The sequence below is a fragment of the Microtus oregoni genome, unplaced genomic scaffold, assembly GCF_018167655.1.
Source record: "Microtus oregoni isolate MIOR12 unplaced genomic scaffold, Mior012 000144F_ref0000341, whole genome shotgun sequence".
NCBI lineage: Eukaryota > Metazoa > Chordata > Mammalia > Rodentia > Cricetidae > Microtus > Microtus oregoni.
The window spans coordinates 1,374,456-1,390,910 of NW_024544794.1; the positions used below are offsets into that span (position 1 = coordinate 1,374,456).

Genomic DNA, 16,455 nt, shown 5'->3' on the forward strand with positions numbered 1-16,455 from the left:
AGGAGAGCTCGGCTCAGCAACTGCTTCCAGAACCCGCCCTATGCAGGAGTGATCACACAAGCCCAGTTACCAGGAGAAGAAGGCAGGAGGCCTGTGCAGCAAGCCCCAGGCTACCCTGAGCTGCGTGTGGATCAAGATCTTGCCTCAAAAAGATAATAAACCAGCACGTGTATTGTGCAGACACAACAATGGATGAGGAAGTCAGAAAGCCCCACACTCAGAAGACAGACAGCGGTTAAGATCACAGCATCTCACGTGTGTTAGGGAGAACAGAGTAGAGAGATAAGAAGGGGAGGAAGAGAAGGGGTTTGCAGTTTTATGTGAAGCGTGAAGTGGTCAGAGGACTTAAAGTCAGGTCGACTTGTAGTTCAAAGGCTCCTGCAGCTACACAATGTGGGCTTTAGGGTCCAACTCCTATTCACCTTGTTACAGGACAGAAGGACTGGAGTCTTGGTACCAGCGGGATTCTCCGGAAGGGTGTCACCTTCTGCAGGGTCCTGTCGGCCACTGTAATACAGCCCAGGCTGGAAGTCTTTGGTGTCCACCAGAAACAAGGAGTAATCCTGGCCTGCGGCCACACTCCAGACTCCATTTTCACTGCTAACCTGCAATGACAGAAAGACAGCGTCTGTCCATCTGTCCAAAGCAACCGAGGAGAATCCAGTTGCAGGGAACAGATTACTTAAGCGGGCACAGGCAGTCAGCCATACCTTAGAGAGTGAACCAAACCCAGCAAGGTACCCAGTTACTACAGAACAGAGCAGGAGGGGAAAAAAATAACCAAAAAACTGATGTTCAGCTTTTAAACCTGAATTGGATTTTTATAAAAATCTGAAAAAGTAGAATAAGGAAAGAAAAAAGTATAGTTCTTAATAGTTTTTAATGTTATTTTCGTAGGTGTCTATAGGCAGCTTATTTTACAGGGAGGAGGCTCTAGAGCCCTGCTCTAAAAGTCACACCTCGAGTGCACCTCTGGCCATCCACATTCAGCTGTGTGCAAAGATCTACTAAGGCTAACTCTGACTGTGGCCAACTGGGCCCTCGGGTGCCGAAATCCCGTCTCCCGCTGGCCACTCACTAACTCTGCTGTGACTTCACTGTGCCAGCTCCCAGGATGCTGGAACAGGCAGGACCCCTGAAAAGACACCCACGTGGACCTAGGCCAGTGTTATATAAATGAAAATCAATTTAAAAGTCAGAGACAGGGTCATCTGAACCTGTAATTTTGCTGCAGAAAAAGTGTTAACAAAAGGTTTACTGTGATGTAAGCTATAGAACATAACACCAGAAAATTATGACTTTTCAAAACCAAACTTAAGAGAGAAGACAAAGTAGACATTGTTTGATGGTAACATAGCCCAGAACACACTAAAGACATAAAATTTTGTATAAAAGAACCTTTTCTTTTCTTTTTCTCCTTTTTTTTTTGCTAAAAAAAGGCAGAAGTACTATCAATATTCAAAATACAGACAAGGCTGTGAAGTAAAAACATTTTTGAAAAACTGCATTTAGCTGGAAAAGGAGTGGATTCGTATTATGAAATCGTATTTTAATCAATTTTTTTAGAAAAATTATATTTATGAACTAAATTTATCTACAAAACAATTTCCCTAGACACACAAAGTGCTATAGCACAGAATTCTGAATTACACAAGGTACCTTTGCAAGCCGAGGGACTGTGGTTGGGAAGTCAGAATGCCCGAGCTGACCGAAGGTGTTACTGCCCCATGAGTAGACCTACCAGAGACAACAGGAGCTCAGGTGAGACATGTCCACTTGACCATGACCAGGTCAGCTCTATGAGACTGTATCTCTATAGTCACGACATCATTCATTCATTTTCTATACACTCAGGAGAACGAGGTGCGAGATGCCCCTAGTCTGAGCTACAAAGTGAGAGCCTGTCTCCTCCCATTTCAGAGGAAGGAGGAGGAAGAAGGAAGAAAACAGAAGCGGAGGAGGAGTAAACAGAAATGAAACCTGGCATGGTGGCACAAGCTTATCATCAGAACACAGTCAGGAGGCTGAGGCAGGAGGATCTCTGGTCTGAGGCCAGTCCACCTGCACAGGGTCTGCCAACACCCTGCCAGACTAGGGAGGAAGGCACGTTCTTCCCACAGACCCTTTTCTTCATTGGTGCAGGCTCTATAAGGTGCATGTGCTCCTGTAACAATCGGGTACGCATAGGTATGTGTAGGAAGGAGGGACGTTGGCTGGGAAGAGGGAGGGGACTGGTGGGGAGTTGGAGCAATGTGGTCCCTACAGTGAAAACGTCCTAAGATCAATTGTTAAATGGAATATATGCAAATATAACATAAAACAAAATCTATACATCAAGGAAATCATCGCTGCTTCCTTAGTCCAGGACATTCTAACTTAGCATCCCAAGTACTAACATGTCGGGCACTGGGCACCGCATCATCACGTCCAGCTAAGTCGACACTTTTGTGATCGTCCACCTGTAAGTCAGCACCCAAGAGGCTAAAGCCACAAGACTGACATGTCGGGCACTGGGCACCGCATCATCATGTCCAGCTAAGTCGACACTTTTGTGATCGTCCACTTGTAAGTCAGCTCCCAAGAGGCTAAAGCCACAGCTGCTGAGTCAGAAGCCAACCTGAGCTGCAGGTAAAACTCATTTCAAGAACAAAAAATACAGCTTGATTTTAATAGCTACATAAAACTCCACTGTGGGTACGCCTCCACTAATTAACTACTGGATTATTAGTGAGTTAACAATTTTCCATGATATTGAAACCCTTCAACAGGGCCGGTAAGATGACTCGAATCAGGAAAAGCGCTGGACAGGGCGAGCCTAGTAGCAGGATTTCCATCCCCAGAACCAAGTCAAGGAGGACGGAGAGAACTGACCCATGAAGTTGTTCTCCGGCTTCCACATATGCCGTAGCATGGGCAAAGCCCCACATCATACAGACACGCACATCACATACAAATAACTGCACATACATCATACAGACATCCTCACATCAAACACATACACATATATCATATACAGACATCCTCACATCATACAAACACCTACACATACGTCATATAGACATCCTCACATCATACAAACACCTACACAAACATCACACAGATATCCACATCATATACAAACACCTACACATACAGACATCCTCACATCAAACACCTACACAAACATCATACAGACATCCACATCATATACAAACACCTACACATACATCATACAACCACATCATATACAAACACCTACACATACATCATACACAGACATCCACATCATATACAAACACCTACACATACATCATACAGACATCCACATCATATACAAACACCTACACATACATCATACAGACATCCACATCATATACAAACACCTACACTTACATCATACAGACATCCACATCATATACAAACACCTACACATACAGACATCCACATCATATACAAACACCTACACATACAGACATCCACATCATATACAAACACCTACACATACAGACATCCACATCATATACAAACACCTATACATATACCATATACATACACATGATAAAACACATTTTCTAAATCCTTGCCTATAGAGATTTATAGATATATGTGCATCTATGTCCTTAGGAAATTCCTGAGTCAGTGAAAACGCACATCCTCCATCAAGGTCCCGCCCAAATTTCTGCCACTGCTATTTTCTCCTGAGTCTCAAATAAATAGCACATGAAAATAAATGCAGTGTCACCTATCAGGAGAAAATAGTTTTAAATTTGTTTGCTAAATTGTCCTTTGTCATGGGCCATTCTGTTTTGAAATTCTTCATTTGTTTGTTTTATTGTCTGGATGGGGGCAGGTGCAACTCCAAAGACAACTTGCAGAAATCAGTCTCTCTGCCACCTTATGGGCGGGATCCAGGGAAACCCAGGTTTCAGGCCTGAGGACCAGCACTCCAACTGGCTTCTCTCCCTCCTCCTGCCCTACCCCTCTAAGCCTACCATGCAGCAAAGGATGGCCTGGGGTGACAAGCTTGTGCCACTAGACCTGGTTCATGTCTGGGGATGGAGTCAAGCACCACATGCGCATGGGTGTGTGCTCGGCTACAACCTCAGCCTGGATGGCTCCTTTGAGACAGGCTGGGTACCTTCTCTTGCTCTCCTCTTCACCACCACGTAAAACCTCAAACCTCAAAGGAGACAGACAGGCTGTGCTGCTTGACAATACAGTCACTCACAGACAGGGAAACACCTGACCTGGCAGTACAGTCGCCCAGAGACAGAAGAACACCTGACCTGGCAGTACAGTCGCCCAGAGACAGAAGAACACCTGACCTGACAGTACAGTCGCCCAAAGACAGCGGAACACCTGACCTGGCAGTACAGTCGCCCAGAGACAGAGGAACACCTGACCTGATAGTACAGTCGCCAGAGACAGCGGAACACTGACCTGGCAGTACAGTCGCCCAGAGACAGAAGAACACCTGACCTGGCAGTACAGTCGCCCAGAGACAGTGGGAACACCTGACCTGATAGTACAGTCGCCCAGAGACAGCGGAACACTGACCTGGCAGTACAGTCGCCCAGAGACAGCGGAACACCTGACCTGACAGTACAGTCACCCAGAGACAGAGGAACACCTGACCTGACAGTACAGTCGCCCAGAGACAGAAGAACACCTGACCTGACAGTACAGTCGCCCAGAGACAGCGGAACACCTGACCTGGCAGTACAGTCGCCCAGAGACAGAGGAACACCTGACCTGATAGTACAGTCGCCAGAGACAGCGGAACACTGACCTGGCAGTACAGTCGCCCAGAGACAGCCGAGCACCTGACCGGGGTAGCTTCCCTCCCATCAGCACAGGAGCTGCCCTACTCCAGTCTGCCCTTACCTGAGACTTCGCGGTAAGTGCAAGGGAGTGGGAGCCACCTGCCTCCAGGTGGATCACCTCTTTACCATCCAGACACTTGACACACAGCGGCTGAAGCCTTGAAGGAAACAAACACAGGTACACACAGAGTCAACACATCTTCAGCAGCATAACTTTCCCAAAGTATACAGTCAGGACTGTTACATAAAAATAAAATGTCAAGGGGCTGGAGAGATGGCTCAGTGGTTAAGAGCATTGCCTGCTCTTCCAAAGGTCCTGAGTTCAATTCCCGGCAACCACATGGTGGCTCACAACCATCTGTAATGAGGTCTGGTGCCCTCTTCTGGACTGCAGACATACACACACACAGACTATTGTATACATAATAAATAAATAAATAAATAAATTTTAATAAAAAAATAAAAACAAAATGTCAAAAATAACGAGGATATGTTCGAACTACTAAACATTATACCTAATCTTCATTTTTTTTTTACTTGCGGCATTGTCTGTCATCATTAATCAACCCCTGTAATCAGAATCGACTAAGAACCGTGGAGTTGAGCTGGAAGAGCTGCCCAGGCCCCAACCCCAGCACCCGGAGACAGGAGGATCCCTGCCAAGTCAGCCCAGTCCAGGCTACACATGGAAGTAAAATAGGAACGTAAAGACTGGGACTAGACAGAGGACACAGGAAGTAAGGCAGGTTTTATCCCCATTCCCTTCGCTCTGCTAGGATAGACAGTCTTGAGAACGCCTGTCAGAGAAAATGACCCTTTCCCCTGATATACGCACAGCTCAATGCTTTAGAGAGCACACCACATCTTTGGGGCCAGAAAAGATGTAACTATTCAAATGCTTCAGTGAAATACTATCTTATCCCAACACCATTTCCTGCATTCTAAGATGAACGCACATCAAACGGAATGGACAAGTGTAAGCGGATACTCCAGTCCTTTATTGGTTTGTATTATTTGTTTTGAGACAGGATCTCTCCATGTACCCCTAGCTGGCCTGGAACTCGTTATGTGGACCAGACTGGCTGCAGACTCACACGGATCTGCTTGCCTCTCTCCTGAGCACTAAGCTAAAGGTACACGCCTCCATTTGTGCCTAGCCTCCAGCCTGGACTGTGAGGCACCGAGGACTAAGCCTTTTTTCAGCACTAATGGTGCACAGTAAAACCTGCCCTGTTGGCTATGGATGCGTGGTGACCTCAGGAAAAGTCTACTGCCCAACCTGACCCCCATCAGCACCTGCCGGTGGCACTCACCTGGGCAGGACGTCACCATGCCCCAGCTGCCCTTCCTTGCCTTTCCCCCAGGTCCACACCTCTGTTCTCAGGGACGGCAGGAGGGCATCGGCTTCTCCACTGTATGTGGGAGTCAGGACCACTGTCCTGGTTTTCACCCTTGCAGCTTTCCTTAAGAGCCTAGGGGAAACTGGAAACAAACAGGGAAGCCGATGCTTTAACAGAGAGACCTTCTGAGGAAACACACTAACACGGTGTCTGTGAAACACCCTGCGGCTTCTCTGCAGAGTGCTTGCTGGTCAGCCGAGTCTGGGAAATGCTCCCTACTGTCTTGCGCCCTGCCTCTCTCCCCATTAGTCTGCAGATGATGCTCACGGACCTGAGTAGAAGCCCGTGGGAGTGTTTAATCTGCCATACTGCCGAAAACTTGGCTGCAGACCCTTCTCTGTGTAACGTTTACCAACATCCTAGAGAACTTACATTCTAAAGAGTATGGTAATAATGGGTGCTGTAGCTCATGCCTGTATTGCCTGCTGAGTCTGAGGCCGTCCTGGGCTGCAGTGTAAGACCCTGCCTCCTCCCAAAAAACTGAACAAACAAAAAACCAAAAACAGAATATACTAAAAATACCACAAAGTTGACAAATCTCCCCTATTTCAAAACATCGTTAAAAGCTAATACTTCCTAAGCCAAGCTTTAATTTCACATATATAACAAAGAACTGTAATAAAGAATTAATTTTGGGCTGGAGAGATGGCTCAGAGGTTAAGAGCATTGCTTGCTCTTCCAAAGGTCCTGAGTTCAATTCCCAGCAACCACATGGTGGCTCACAACCATCTGTAATGGGGTCTGGTGCCCTCTTCGACCTGCAGGCACGCACACACACAGACAGAATGTTGTATACATAATAAATAAATAAATAAATAAATAAATAAATATTTTTTAAAAAAAGAATTAATTTTAAGATATAAAACTTTAACTTCTATGGAGGGAAGAAAGCTTTAAAATCTTTCACAGGGGGCTAGAGAGATGGCTCAGAGGATGGGAGCGCTGGCTGCTCTTCCAGAGGTCCTGAGTTCAATTCCCAGCAACCACATGGTGGCTCACAACCATCTGTGGTAAGATCTGGTGCCCTCTTCTGGCCCACAGGGATGCGTGCAGGCAAAATATTGTATATATAATAAATAAATAAATCTTTAAAATCTTTCACAGGGGCTGGAGATGGCTCAGCGGTGAAGAGCACTGATTACTCTACCAGAGGACCTGGGCTAAATTCCCAGTACCCACATGGTGGCTCACAACTGTAATTCCAGTTCGAGGTAACCTGGCACCCTCTTCTGGCCTCCATGGCGCCAGGCTCGAAATAGTGCACAAATATACATGCAGGCAAAACACTCACACACAGAAAGTAATTTCTTTAAAAAAATTTTTTTACACGTTTTGGGTAAATATAAAGGTCGGTGGGTCCTTCCTTCCTTCCTTCCTTCCTTTCTTTCTTTCATCTAGTCGGTTTGTTTTGCTTTGCGACAGGGTCTCACTGTGTTGCCTGTGCTGTCCTATAACTCAGTACATAGACCAGGATGTCCTCAAATTCAGGGATCTGCTTGCCTCTGCTTCCAGGGTGCTGGGGTTAGAAGTGTGGGTCACTATGCCTTGCTAGGTTAATGTTTTATTAAATTAGTCTTTTAAAAGGATGTTACTAGCTTTTATTATGTCGATAACAATGTATAACATGAAGTAAATCTTATACATCAATTTGGTAGCAGTACAAACTTTGAATAAAGTCATTAAAAAAGCTGAAGTTATATTCTGTAACTGTTTCTGAGGCAGAGAAGCAGGTGGCTTTCTCTTAAAGCCACCACTGTGTAAACTGCCATTACAGAAGGCGCAGGATCTGAATATGCCAGCTTCAACAATAGGAAAGTTAACTTGCTGTAACACAGCCTGTGAAGCTCAGTCCCCCACACCTCACCTTGCGACAGCAGTCCCGGGAGGGAGAGTCTTCGGCTCCCTCCCTCCGCCTCTTCCTCTCTGATGTCCACCAGACTGGAGCTTTTCTTCCCTTGCATTGACTCCTGTTTCACCTGCTCTTCTCTGAGATCTTTCAGGCTTTCTGGGCCTGTGGGAGCACTGCCCAACTGGGCTCCCGTCTCCCCGGGGGCGGCGCTGTAAAAGTTCATGACTTTCTTGAGAGACAAGGCCCCAGCCTCGTATGTGGCGGCCACTCTCACACCGACAGCAGATGCACAGGAGACCACCAGGCTGTTGAGGGCTGAGGTGCTTGTGGTTGGCGGACTGTGAAGGTCAGGGCCAGCTTCCTCTACAGGAGGCTAAACAAACACACGGATGTAAAAACCCTGTAGTAACAGTCAATAAGAGCTCATGCTCCCAGCTATCTGCAAAAAATTCCAAAACAGACCCAAGGAGGAGGTCCTGTCTGTAACCTTCACAGGAAGGGTGCTGCCCTGGGCTACACAGCATAGCCAGGCCAACAACAACAGCCGGCTTGTCTTCAGCCTCAAACTGTGCCCTCCTGGTTGTTGAGTTAACACAGAATATGGAAATGGCGCTAAGAACATAGCTCTTTCCCTGAGCACCTCCTCTTGCTGAGGGCATGTTAAAATGATCCTAGCTGTTTTATAAGACCGAGCATGGGGAGAGGAGAGGGAGGACTGAGGGATGAAGAGCCCTGGCTGCAGCCCTGGGAAGGCTGAGGTAAGGGGAGCTCAGCTCAAAGCCAGCGCAGGCTTCCCAGGGAGTCTGATTCAAGCACTAAACAGGCAGAAAAAAGAAAAACACTGGGGTTAATACAAGGTGCTCTGGACAGAAGGGTGGAAAAACTCCAGTCTGTTATTTGAATATGTTCATGAAAATTTATACTGATTGTTACTAAGAAATGGAAGAAGTAAGATTTTAAGAAAAGGAGGTGTTTACAATGAAAATGTACATGTTGGTTGTATAGGAGGAAATCGTACGCCTCTGACCGTCCCTCACACTACAGACTTATTTCCCATGACACAGTAGCTGGGCAGCTACGACCTTTGCTCTGGTTACCACAGAGGACAAAAGCGACAGGTTAATAATTAATATATGGAGCAAGTGTTCTTAGCACGCTTCATGGGAACATTAAAAAGATTAACAAAATAATTCCAATGAAAAGAAGGTTGAATTATCAAATACCACTGTTAACTAAAAGGGAAAAAAAAAACATTAAATATACCCAATAGCACACAAAAATACCTCGGTGGTTAAGAGCACTTGCTGCTCTTGCAGAGGACTCAGGTTAAGTTCCCAGCACCCATGGCAGGCAACTCCAGCTCTCTGGGATCCAATACCTCCGGCCTCCGTGGCACCTGCACTCACATACCCACGTGCACCTGCACTCACACGCACGCACACACCCACACACCCACGTGCACCTGCACTCACATGCACACACACACCCACGTGCACCTGCACTCACACGCACGCACACATCCACGTGCACACACCCACGTGCACCTGCACTCGCACGCACACACACGTGCACCTGCACTCACATGCACGCACACACACACACCCATGTGCACCTACACTCATACGCACGCACACACACACACCCATGTGCACCTGCACTCATACGCACGCACACACACACACGTGCACCTGCACTCACACGCACACACCCACACACACACCCACGTGCACCTGCACTCACACGCACGCACACACACACACGTGCACCTGCACTCACACGCACGCACACACACACACACACACACACCCATGTGCACCTGCACTCACACGCACGCACACACACAGGCACACACCCACACGCAGATGCAAACCTTTAATCCCAGCACCCAGGAGGCAGAGGCAGGCGGATCTCTGTGAGTTCGAGGCCAGCCTGGTCTACAGAGCTAGTTCCAGGACAGGGTCCAAAACTACAGAGAAACCTTGTCTCGGGAAAAAAAAAATTGCTTCTTATACTCAAAGATCCCAAAGATATGCACATTATTCCTTAATTTGTCCTGAATTCAGAACCAAACCCAGCAAAGCATAGTCTCAGGCCACCCTGGGCTACACAGTGAGATGCTGTCTCAAAAACAAAACAAACAGAGAAACAAAATCAAATAGAAATAACGTTGGCTCCTGGTTTTCTTGAACTAATCCCCAGTGCCTAGCATAGTATCTGGCATACAGCGGATACTCAACAGAGTTTGTCAAATTACATATCAAATCTAGAAGTTACTTCTGTGCACACAAGTAATCTAATTAAAACAGCCAGCAGAGGCTTGAAAACTACTTACACTTCACGGCAAGAACCACGACGATTTGGTTCTCCTGACAACTGATTCAGCGTAAGACTGCGATTCTGACCTTTGCTGATGATGCTCCCGACAGGTGCACAGACAGCATTTGAGAGGGGCGGCTTTGGGAAGCTCTCACCGTTAAGCAGAGGAAAACACTGCCCATAATCTTAAACGACTATTCCCAACCTGTTACATATACATGCATGGATGGATGAATGGATACTTCTAAATTCTTTATTTTGGGGTGCTGAAAGCCTCAAGCAGGCTAGGCAAGTAATCCACCACTGAGCTACATTCTAGCTATTTATTGTAGTTAAATGAATAAAGTAACAAAAAACTAATTACTTGTAATTTTGGTTGAAGATATAATTTTAGAACTCATAGTCAACCAATGACAAAGAACAGCATATAAAATTTTCACTGTTGGATATAAGGCTGAAATGCTTCTTACAAAAATTAAGTTAAATTTAGTAGGAACACACACTGTCAAAACCAACATGCATGATAAAAAACTTCAGACATTTATCAAAATAAGTTCAAAGAAAATGCAATTCCTTTTGTTGATTTTTTTTTTTTTTGGAATGCAGAATTTTAAAGGTGGCAATTTGATAGCCAAATGAGCTGTATACAACAAGCTTTTAGCTTTATATTTAATGGAGGAATGACTTTTAAAAGGATAAACTTGGTCTTCTGTGTTTGTTTTTGAGACAGGATCTATTCTATAGTCTGCAGTGGCCTCAAACTTGAGATCCAGCAAAGTCAAATGTTTTATAAGCATGTATAGTCTAAGAATTTTCTACAAACATTCTTGCTAGATTAATGCTGCTTTGTTTGGATTTTTGTAATACTTTTTCTTATAAACAGCTTACTTTTAATTGGAAAAAAAGTCAAACACAAAGTTCAGAGAATATATGTGAAGCAGGACTATCTCGAAAAATATCCCACGTTCTCCCCCTGACAGAGTAGGCTTGGGGATAAAGAACTGAAAACTCTTGTGGCTTTAAAGACCCTGTGTTAAAAAGATAGCAGTTCCTTCGGGATGAGATGTTTTGCTTTCGTCCCCCCTCCCACCCCACCCCCCCTTTAGCACAAAGGTAATCCCGAGGGAAACCAGAAACTGCTCTTCTGGAACAATGTGTTTCCAACAACAGTGGCACTCATTTCCTATGTTTTTAAATGAGGATATTTTAAACAAGACAAAAGTATTTCCCCGCCTCAAATAAGGCCAGTAAGGCCCAGTCAAAACCGAAAACAAAAAAACTAAAAACCACAAATCCGAAACATAAGCCTTGTAGTTTCTTTTCTTCTCTCTCTTCTTTTTTGTTTTCTTTTGTTTTGTCTTATGAGACAGTGTTAATTGTAGCCCTGGCTACCTTAATACTATGTAGCGTAGGCTAGCCTTCAACACAGCAATCCTCCTGCCTTGGCCGCCTGAATGTTGAGATTACATGCATGCACCTTGTCTAGAAACTGAATCATTACACATCTGCCTTCAACTAAACATTCTGCAACCTGGCAAGGTCCCTAGACAGAAGGAAACAGTTTTACACAGCTCTGAAGAGACGCACCAATGCAGTCCAGAAGCAGCTTGTGAGCTCAAGGTTGCACGGAGCTGAGCTGTTCTGGGGACGACCAAAACGTGGTGCCTCAGCCAGGCTGCCAAAACACAAGCAAGGAAGTCACACGGGCCTGGGCCACTTCTAAAGCAAGCCCAGCACGACATCCTTCAACACTCAAAAGGGTCAGATCAAGAGCATTTCTGATTTCACACAGGCTCCTCCCTCTCTCAGCCTAGCAAAACAATTACAGCAGCCTGATGGGAAAAAATAAAACCTGCTCCCAAGATTCAGGACTTTAGTTCCTAAAGAAACACAAATACTTTAACTCCAAAACACCTTTACGTTATAACACGCAGCAGCTACCTGGACCTGAGGTGGCTTTTCTTCCTGCTCTGACAGCTTCTGCAGGTACGCAGTTACTGCCTGGGTGTCGGGGTAAGAGGGAGCCATTTTGGCTGAAGACACTTTGGCTGTCCCGGCCACGTTCTGCTGAGAGGAAACGGCACTGCCATTTGTGGCCTCAATGTTTCCCACGTTCAGTTCAGTTTCTACCAAAGTGTTCTCAAACACCTCTCCCGGACCGTCCAGTGCGTCCGTCTGAGGGCTGGCGGCAGTGCTGGCGTGGTTTTCTGTTTGGGACTCAGACAGGGTCACCCCTAAGGGGCAGCAGTGGCTGTCTGATATGATCACATGGTCCTCTTTGTCCGTCATGGTGATGAGCAGCTGGCTGCACTGGTTGCATCTCTCCGGGACGGGCTTCAGATCCTGGGGAGGGAGGCACTGCACCAGTGCCAGGCTGTGGAACGCGCCACAGGCCACCTGGAGCACCACGCGCCCGGCAAGGTGTTCCACCTTCTGGGGCTTTGTCACTGGGAAGGTGGTGGTGATGAGACCCAGCTGACAGCCGGTGCCCCATGCCCAGATCTCTCTGCTGATTGACAAGGCCAGGGTGTGCTCCTCGCCACAGGCCAACTGCAGAATCCTCACGGCTAACATGGGGCTGGTCTCTGAGTCAGAAATGCTGACGGAACTCGGTTCTGGCACATACTGCTGGTTCGCTACCGCACACTGGCCGGCGGCGTTCTCCCCCCACATGTACACCGCCCCGCTTTCTGTCACCGCTCCGCTGTGGAAGCTCCCCGTGGCCACCGTGACAACACGTTGCCCAACCAGGGCACTCTCTAGAAGGGGGCTGCTTGGACAGACTTCCGCTGACTCGCTTTTCCAGGGCAGGGTCCCAAAGCTGTAGACCTCACCATCTAAGGTTCCAAAGAGAAAGGGGAGAGTCAGTGAACCTTCAGAAGCATATCATAAAGACTTGGAAAAGTGCAGAGCATTTTTGCTTTGGCATTCTGGGGAGCGGTGAGAATTTAAAATACACAGGCCCACCGCCAGCAGACATCAGCATCATAAGCCGCTATAAAGCAGCCAGCAAACACTGAGGTAAACCGCAGCTAGCTATGTGCCAACTCCTCACCTGGAAAACACAGCTAGGAACATGGCGCCTGCCATGAGTTGAACGTTTCCTTTCCTCTTTTTTCTTTCCGTCCTGGGTTGAACCCAGGGCCTTTCCTGCTAACCGAGTGCTCTACCATGGAGCTCTATAGATCCCCAGCTGAGATGATCGTCTGTCTTCTGTAATTTGGACACTTAATAACATGATATTGCTTAAACATGAGAACAAGGAGAAGCTTTCCCACAACAACTATCCCAGCTTTTGTGAGATCGGGTCTCCCTCTGTAACCTAGGCTGCCTTGGAACTAATCGTGCAGCCCAGGCTAGCCTCAAACTATGGCAAACCTCCTGTTTCAGCCTCCTGAATGAGCTACCACACCTGGCTATGACACTAGATTATTCTTCTATTAAAAACATTATTATTAGTGTGTGCGTAAGATGTGGGGGAGGCTCAACCCACAACCTAAGGAGGTGGTTCTTTCCTTCTATCTTCGTGTGGATCAGGAAGCCCTAACTCAGGTCGTCAGGCTGAGGTGCCCTGTGCCCTTACCTGCCAAGCAATCTCACTGGCCTATCTCTAGATTTTAAAGATACCATGGTAGGGAAAGGCTTCCAAATATCTTTGTTGTTGTTTCTCTGTGTAACAATCCTGGCAGGCCTGGAACTCACTTTGTAGGTCAGGCTGGCCTCGAACACACAGAGATCCGTCTGCCTCTGCCTCCCGAATGCTGGGATTAAAGGCGTGCGCCACCAAGTCCCCTGTGAAATACCTTCAGTCAGAAGAACTCCGTGTTTTACACCCAGGGCTGCCTGAAGAACTGTCTTTCCTCCCCAGCCTGGCAACCTCTCTGGTGTTAGAGAAAAGGATCCTGCCTGCCAGACGTGGACCAGGCCTCTTTCTTTGGATCCTTCTGCCTCTGCTGAGCTACGAACATTTAAAAAGAAAACAATAAAAATTATTCCCACAACTCAAACAGTTATCTTTCGCCCTCAAGAGACTTCTTTCCTTCTATATGTCTGGATATGTATTGGGGAAGGCAGGGCTGTGACTCCAAGATGGCACCTTCTGCCAGCACAGACGTTGGGATGGCTGGGTCAGACAGTCCAGCATTCGCTTTACACTTTGGTTATGAATGACACCAGGACCAAGATAGCAAAACTCTTTATATAAAGGGCTAGGAGAAACTCTAAACCCACAAACTGGCCTCTACACAATAAGGTCTAAGATATTTTTATGATTAATATTTGGCAGCACAAAACCATTCTGATTTGATGAGAGAGATACGAAGAAATGAAATCTTTCACCTTTTGTGGACTGTAAAGCTAACGGATTTACACTCGCTAACAGAGCTGGGGACTGACCCCGGGGCCACCCCGAGGCCATACACGGAACAGGCGAGCACTGCGTAACTGAGCTCTACCCCAGCCCACCTGTATTTCCAGCTTTTAAATATGATTTGAACATACAGAGAAAGTGCAACAATGTGTTAATTCTATATGGTCAGGGTAACGATCACATTCCTTACTTTAAACATAACTTGTTTCTTTGTATTTGGGGCCTTCAAAGTCCTCTCTGCTAGCTATTCGGAAATACACAGAATGGGTGTGATGGCCCTGGAGGGCAACCCCAACACTAGGGAGGCTGGGGCACAGTGCAGGCGTTCTGAGCTGCAGAACAGTCCGAGTTACAGAGTGAGACACACACTGTTGTTCCCATCTACGGTTCGCCCTACAGCCTGACAGGACCTTCTAAGGCAGTCTTCCTCTACAGAGGCACCCTACGGACACTGGCCACATCCATTCTCCTGTGTTCTGCCCTCTAGTTTGAAGAGATCAACTTTTAGCTTGCACATGTAAGTAAGGGGACGTGGTGTGTGTCTTTATGCCTGACTCATTTCACTCAACAAAATGCCCATGCATGTTGCTGCAAATAACAAGGTTTCATTGTTTTACGGCTGAATACAGACCACTGATGCTGTATTTTTCCTACTGTCAGAGGAGTCTATATTCCTTTTCAAGATATGGACTTCCTTCCCTTTGGATATGTGCCCACAGTGAGACGGCTGGATTATATGGGAACTCCACTGGGGTGGGAGGTGTTTATAGGCGTTTGATTTTTGAAGCAGAATCTCCCTATGTAACCAGGCTTGCTTCAAACTCTTGCTCCTCAAGCCTTAACCGCTCACGTGCTGGGATAACCAGTATATACATCACCCATAGCTGCCTGGTTCAAGTTTTTTGGGGGGGAACCTCTATTATTTTCCAATATTTAGACATTTTAAGAATCAAATTTGTAACTGACAACAGTCTTTTATACTTTCCAAATACTGTCAAGAAAGAATCCCGCCTCCCTACACCCGAGACAGGGTTTCTCTACATAACAGCCCAGGTTGGCCTGAAGCTCACTATGGAGACCAGGCTGGGCCTGAACTCAGAGATCTGCCTGCCTCTGCCTCCTGAGCGCTAGGGTTAATGATGTGTGCCACCACACCCAGCTACACTCGGTGTTTTTGTTTGCTTGTTTCAAGATAACAGGTTCTATTTTAGTAAAAGCAGAAAAGGTTTTTAAAATGTCTCTACTTTTGCTAAATAATATTTCCTTACATTATAATTCAGTTTAACAAGCTGTGAAAGTCACAATTTAACCTTTTAAAAGAGAGATTGAAACAACACTGATAAGAAAAGATGTCTACAAGAGTTTATAAGCATACGAAACTAACGAAGCTTTTCTCTAATCACCTTTACTCAAATAATTTTGTCTCTTTACCTACCAATCACAAATGCAACCATGTGCTCCCACGTAACACCACCGAAAAGAGAATCACACTAAACATTCCCTACAACCATGTGGAGCTGTCTGCAAGGAGAAGACGGTCTTACCTTTTCTTCTTCGAGTCCATCGGTCAGGAGGAATACTCCATTACCAAATCATTCCCGCCGCAGAAGTTCTATCAAGACCTAAACAGAAGACACGGCTTAGTAAATAATAAACGGGAAGCAGAAAGGACTATGTGAACACTCTGCCACTGTATTCCTTCAAAGGGAGAGCGGGGGA

At 46.4% G+C, this 16,455-nt stretch overlaps 1 protein-coding gene across 4 annotated transcripts in view; it reads right to left on the reverse strand.

Moving 5' to 3' along the window:
• Window positions 1-16,455, reverse strand: part of LOC121444852 (alsin) — a 54,236-nt gene that overhangs the window by 29,720 nt on the left and 8,061 nt on the right. For all 4 annotated transcript variants that reach the window (XM_041646771.1, XM_041646769.1, XM_041646770.1 and 1 more), the window contains exons 2-9: window positions 16,281-16,358; window positions 14,171-14,325; window positions 12,309-13,204; window positions 8,067-8,424; window positions 6,116-6,284; window positions 4,864-4,960; window positions 1,660-1,737; window positions 423-605 (exon numbers count right to left, since the gene is read on the reverse strand). In XM_041646771.1, coding sequence (XP_041502705.1) covers window positions 423-605; window positions 1,660-1,737; window positions 4,864-4,960; window positions 6,116-6,284; window positions 8,067-8,424; window positions 12,309-13,204; window positions 14,171-14,325; window positions 16,281-16,300 — 1,956 coding nt within the window. In that variant the 5' untranslated portion in view covers window positions 16,301-16,358. The remainder of the gene's footprint in view (window positions 1-422; window positions 606-1,659; window positions 1,738-4,863; window positions 4,961-6,115; window positions 6,285-8,066; window positions 8,425-12,308; window positions 13,205-14,170; window positions 14,326-16,280; window positions 16,359-16,455) is intronic.